Source organism: Eptatretus burgeri, chromosome 3 (genome assembly GCF_056783735.1).
Source record: "Eptatretus burgeri isolate ZD-2024b chromosome 3, Ebu_testis_v1, whole genome shotgun sequence".
In the NCBI taxonomy this organism is placed as follows: Eukaryota; Metazoa; Chordata; class Myxini; order Myxiniformes; family Myxinidae; genus Eptatretus; species Eptatretus burgeri.
Window position 1 is genome coordinate 41,675,536 of NC_140963.1, and position 6,012 is coordinate 41,681,547.

Below are 6,012 nucleotides of genomic sequence, written 5' to 3' on the forward strand. Positions count from 1 at the left end.
AGTCTGGGCAATGGTTACCAACCTTTGGTTGTTTGACCCTGCTCCATCCGTTTTAAATAACGAGCTCCACACAAGTAAGCAGAAAATACCATTTTTATGTCTTTGCTATAACTTAGTCGAGGTTCGAACCACCGACCTCCCAGACTCAGAGTCTGCCATTTTCACAATTCACCAAAGCACAAAGTCATGGAGTGGGTGGTTCATCATTATGGCTGGAAGGGACATGGACCAGTCTTTCACTGCATCGGCTAGTGCAGAAAAATGAGAGATCAAATTTTAACAAGGGATAACTTTTATTCAATTTACTACATCATGTTCGAATGTTCACAAGAACAAAATTCAAGTTGAAAGTCCTGAGGATTGCTCGATGCAGTCATGAGTACAACCTTTCACATTGTATCATGTTGTGAATGAAAATTCACAAACAAAGTACTCAAGGGTATTTTCCCATTATGTGGTGGACATACGACTCGGATCCAAGTCCCTGATTGGCTGAAACATGAATGCAAGGTCAATTTTGTGTTTTGCACAGCCAGCGACGCACTCGATAATGATACTGAGATTGAGATCTTCGGAGGGAGTTTTTCTTCCTCCAACCACGAGGTGCACAGATGTCTGGCCCAAGAGATTCGATGCAACTTGATCAGCATGGTGTTGAACTGCAAGCTGGAAACCTATAAAACCTATGGCCCATTTTGTTGCATGGTAAAATAACATTAACTGCAATTTGTTTGTTTCCTGGAATAAAAGTTGTAGATGTACACAAAGTGCAACTGATGTTTATAAATGTTACGGAACAAACACGATCATAGGTAGGATTGGTAAAAGCACAGAATCTGCTGCTTGGTGCAAGGACAGATGGATCATATTTGTACTTGCACTTGTCAATGTGCTCGTCCCTTCACAGGCCACAAAATCAGTTCTCGTGACTCCTCCCGGTGGGACACTTGTCGATGCTTCCAAAGTTTGACAAGGGCCAAATCTGTGTGGGGGATGCACGTGTCAAAATCATCTTTTGACAAACACAAACAACATGCATTAATGGCATTAAACTCACTGGTGGTTTACTGGAGCTATGCTCATAATTAGTGAGTTTCCATTGGTAGACTTTCTGGAACAGTCCAGAAGCTTCATGAGATTGAATAAAAAGGCAGCGGAGTTGCTGTCTTAAAGACTCCAGACTCTGCCGTGTGTCTCCGGAAGAAGTCTCTCGAAAACGCAACAATAAGCTCATTCATCAATTTGTATACAGCACGGGTGTGCTGCTGATCCAGTGCCCCCTGTAACTCAAAGCAGAAATTCGTAACTTGTTCAGTGTAGCGGTGCTACCTCGCATACTCTTTGTGGACACCATGAGATCTTTAACGTCCTCAAACTAATGTCGGAAGATCGATCGCCAAGTTTAACGTCCATCCGAAGGACGGCGCACACGTTGATGAATCATCCTGCCCGTGAAACACCGGGACGAGTTTATGGCTGGGTTGGTATTCGAACCCAGACTCAAGAACTTAGAGGGGGAGTGTGCACAAGTTATCCTGCCAGCAACAATAAGCTTCTAACATTCCAGCATTAATAAGTCCGACTTAAGATTATAATCATGCTCATTTTGAATAAACATCGAATAATTCATCAAACTCGTGCAAACTAGACCAGAAATTACTAACCTTCCAGACGACGCGACTGCGGATTAGGGCATAAGGGACAGGGCCATACAGTCGGGAGTCACTCGAATGTTCCATGTTGTCCCCTTCCAACCAGACATGACCAATGGGAACCTGAGGGATGCATGAGGAGTGGGTTTAGGGGAATACATGTTGATGTCCATTTAAGATGATAGAGTTATTGGTCAGTGATGTTGTAACGGAGCAACATTCTAATTCAGGAACTAATCATGGACTTTAGCATCAAATTAGTATTTTTATTTATTAAACACGAACTGATATTAACATATCTGGGCATGTTTACTGATTGTATCAGAGAAGGTATGGGTTTTATGGGGGTTGGGGGTTTGGGAGGGAGGGATGACACAGTGGGGTTGGGGAGGATAAGAGTGAAATATTCCATCATCTTTACCTTTGCCAAAAAAGCTGGACGGAGGTTATCTTTTCACCCCTGGCGATCTGTGAACAGGATATTTCAAAAAAGATGTGGACACATTCTGTGGGTAGGCTGGGTGTGTGATGAGGACAATTTTATTCGATTTTGCTGGATGTCTGAATCCAGAAAGAGAAATACCTTTATAATGAGAACAGGCACTCAGTGGAGTGCATACCTCCACCAGGCTTAACAGTTTACATTTTGTATCCCACTGATAGGCCAGATCTGCCTCCGGACATGAACCAAAATTTAATCGGCTTGTTATCGTCACCTAACCAACTCATCGACCAAGTTTTGTCCTAATCCGTCCACAACCTTTTGATATATTGTGCTATATATCCATCCATTGGGACCATACTCTGTGCAGAGCGTTGGTGCTGCCTAAGCAGTCTCCTTGGCGATTGGGAACAATCCTGGATGGGTCGCAACTCCGACGCAGTATACCAGCATGCTGGCACTCATTTTGCTGACCTCAGAAGGATGACAGGCAGAGTCAACCCCACCTGGTATTAATTCAACAGCCGAGCAGGATCCTAACTCAGGATCCTCGGATCCCAAGCCCACCACCCGAACCATTAAGCCAATACCAGGTATGCTATATATATATGTTTTTGGCCCTATCTCTCAATGATAAAGAATCACTTTTACAATTCTGGTTTCTGGATCCAGATTCAGATCTTCACCAAAATCGAATCAATTTGTCCTTGTCACACACCCAACCTGTCCACCAAATTTCGTCCAAATCCGTTCATAATGTTTTGAGATATCCTGCTCACAGGCAGACAGACAGACAGACAGACAGACAGACAGACAGACAGGTGTGAAAACATAACCTCCATCCACCTCCAGTGACAGAGGTAATAAACACTAATATGTTTGCCCTATATGTAATTTAAGCACAAGGTCCTCTACAAGTCTTGGATCAATGTAAAAATAAAAAAGGAAGTCAGCTAATTGTCCCAAAACACCGCAGTCATGGTTATTTTCTCCATATTAATGAGAACCTCACATGTTCATATTTCTTGATCCAATATGACTTGTTATTGGTGCAGACAATGTCACCTTCCATCCCAATCACACGCTTGCAGATCTGCGTGTGAGGGTCCATGGGATTGCAGACCACCACCACATCCCCCCTGCACCAAAAGGAGAGAGTGTTGCTCGAACACGCCGGACTGACTGTCACTCGTAGGTGAGCATGGGTAACTCATCACTGACACATGATTCGCTCTCCTCAACTACAGTTCATGCTCACGGAGGTCACAAAAGACCTTTTCGAACTATCTTCTATGACAGGCTGTTACTTTACTTGCTTAAAATCCCATGTAATACATTGTTGTGATCCTGACAACCTCATTATGACTTTTGCCCCTTAAATCTACAACCAAAAAAGGAAAGAATCAAAGCCATAGTAGGTGTCCAGAGTGTAAGAGCACCTGTTGATACGGAACAACCGACGGCTTATGGTCTCTGCAAAAACCATGTCGTTTGTGTAGAGCGTTGGCTCCATAGATGGACCCCAGCACTGTGAAGGTCAGACAATGACAGTAGACTTTTCTAACCATCATTGCCATCACAATATGATCATCCGTTATAAACAATCGTTGAATGATAATCATAATGAAATTACAAAAAGCAAAGAACAGCATATGCAAAAAAATATATAAATGCAACAACTGAAGCTCTGTGTAGAGTGTGGTGCACAGCCAACCAATCAACGGATGTTGAAAGTGGTGCACGTCGAACTTTTGAATGAATTCAAGATATTGGAGTACCTTTCGAGACGGCCGCTCACCTCACCCTCAGGTTATCCCCCATCAATACTTGTGATCTTTTCTACCCTCATTAGCCCTCCCCAAGAACACCCATTCATTCATTTGCAGTTCCAGCTTATTGTTTTCTTCCCTCTCCCTCCACTTCCCTTTTTTTTTTTTGCTCCATTGGTGCTTCACCCCCGGTCCTCTTCTTTGAGCCCCCTTCTTGCTGTGTTTGAGCTTGTTTTCCACTTATTCAACCCCCTGTGTCTTCCTCCCCTTTAATCGCATCATTCACCTCGTCCATTCCTCCTTCAAACATAGTCTCTTACACACACACACACACACACACACACACACACACACACACACACACACACACACACACACACACACACACACACACACACACACACACACACACACACACACACACACACACGGCTCAGTTTGGCATTTCGACCAGCGACGTCGTCACCGGAGTTTCTGCATCTACAGGGAAAGTTTAAACAAAGTTATGAGATGTATATCAGTGTATCATAAGATCAGCCGGTATCCCCTCCCAATTCTCCCATATTTCCATCTCATCATTACTTTTGTCAGAAAGAACATAAAAGTATAAGAAAAGCTGCGCCGTTGTAAGTTATCAATCAATCTGAGAAACAATACTCAACTCTCGAAAATCAACATGTGTAGTACCTTCCAATCAAAATAATTCTTAACAAATCAATGTCGCCGTTTGTGGTATATATAGATTCTAGTAGATTCGGATTTTTTTTCCACACAAAGTCCGTTAAAGTTTCTCACCAGCACCAGGCCCCCCACGTACTCCAGCGCGCAGTGCGTAATACATCCGTACTTGAGAGCCATACCCAACCATGCCAGAACCCTCCTGACACGCAGCATGACCCGACCTCACGAAAGCCGAGTAACAAAGCGCTGCTCGACCGACCCTAGGCCCCAAACGGGCAGAAATCGGCCCTACGGCCGACACACGTATCGACCTTTCACCGGGTCTTTATTGAGAGGTCCCACTTCGCGCTTCACATGTTCGTCGTCGTTCGCTGACTCAAGATTATTTCATTAAAAAGTAAATATTTCTTTTTCACCCTGAACAAGATCGAGCTAACTTAGTGACGTCATAGTGTTGTTGTTGTTTTTTGGGTTCCTCCCTTCTTGTTATATATAATTTCTATACTATAGATTATGCTATTCACTATAATGGAGACGATTTGGTGTATACCCCGGTTAAAATAGGTGTACCATATCCCTGTGTCGTAAGAAGCGACCAGGGTTGCGTCAGGAAGGGCATCCGGCGTAAACATGTGCCAAATCTCTATGCGGATCATACGGATGATCCGCTGTGGCGACCCCTAACGGGATCAGCTGAAAAAAGAAGAAGAAGAAGAAGAAGAAGAAGAAGAAGAAGAAGAAGAAGAAGAAGAAGAAGAAGAAGAAGAAGAAGAAGAAGAAGAAGAAGAAGAAGAAGAAAAAGAAGAAGAAGAAGAAGAAGAAGAAGAAGAAGAAGAAGAAGAAGAAGAAGAAGAAGAAGAAGAAGAAGAAGAAGAAGAAGAAGAAGAAGAAGAAGAAGAAGAAGAAGAAGAAGAAGAAGAAGAAGAAGAAGAAGAAGAAGAAGAAGAAGAAGAAGAAGAAGAAGAAGAAGAAGAAGAAGAAGAAGAAGAAGAAGAAGAAGAAGAAGAAGAAGAAGAAGAAGAAGAAGAAGAAGAAGAAGAAGAAGAAATTATGCTATTCACTATATCATCAACATTAGGCCTTCACGGGTAAATTACGACAAAGAAGCAGCGAACAGACGATTTCGCAATGAGAATGACGTGATATATACATATATATATATATATATATATATATATATATATATATATATATATATATATATATATATATATATATATAATCAATGGTTACCACAGCAACAGGTAACCAGTCGAACGTTAATGGCAAGTTTATTTGGGGCGTTTCACGAATTAATTAAAGTAGAAAGGCTAATTAAAGAGAAACAAAATTAAAAAAAATAAAATAAGTTGACGTTCATGAGGGAATGCAGGTACGAAGGGCTGTTTGGTGTTTATACCCAAGAACAGCAGGAAACTTCACTCAACTTCAACAGCCTTCAAAATTCCAGCTGCGGCGGCTGCGCACG

The 6,012-nt window shown here is 42.4% G+C and overlaps 1 protein-coding gene across 3 annotated transcripts; it reads right to left on the reverse strand.

Moving 5' to 3' along the window:
* Positions 1 to 274: 274 nt before the first annotated feature.
* Positions 275 to 5,014, reverse strand: IMMP1L (inner mitochondrial membrane peptidase subunit 1). 3 transcript variants are annotated; one of them, XM_085873090.1, is made up of 6 exons: positions 4,659 to 5,014; positions 3,534 to 3,622; positions 3,107 to 3,233; positions 2,074 to 2,120; positions 1,665 to 1,775; positions 275 to 982 (listed from the first exon to the last, which is right to left on the reverse strand). In XM_085873090.1, the coding sequence occupies exons 1-5, from the start codon at positions 4,755 to 4,757 to the stop codon at positions 1,688 to 1,690; spliced, it is 450 nt and encodes a 149-aa protein (XP_085729216.1). In that variant the 5' UTR covers positions 4,758 to 5,014; the 3' UTR covers positions 275 to 982; positions 1,665 to 1,687. The 3 variants fall into 3 exon arrangements, with proteins under 3 accessions (XP_085729216.1, XP_085729215.1, XP_085729214.1); XM_085873089.1 differs by lacking the exon at positions 2,074 to 2,120 and having other exon boundaries at positions 275 to 674; positions 882 to 982; positions 4,659 to 5,012; XM_085873088.1 differs by lacking the exon at positions 2,074 to 2,120 and having other exon boundaries at positions 4,659 to 5,012.
* Between the last annotated feature and the right edge of the window lie 998 nt (positions 5,015 to 6,012).

Excerpts from the sequence above, each read along its gene's own strand:
- IMMP1L (XM_085873089.1), bottom strand. The coding sequence starts at position 4,757 with ATGCTGCGTGTCAGGAGGGTTCTGGCATGGTTGGGTATGGCTCTCAAG. Across the intron at positions 1,776-3,106 it reads GGATCAAGAAATATGAACAT|GTTCCCATTGGTCATGTCTG; the intron begins GTGAGGTTCTCA and ends TGCATCCCTCAG. Across the intron at positions 983-1,664 it reads GCAGTCGCGTCGTCTGGAAG|ATTTGGCCCTTGTCAAACTT; the intron begins GTTAGTAATTTC and ends TCCCCCACACAG.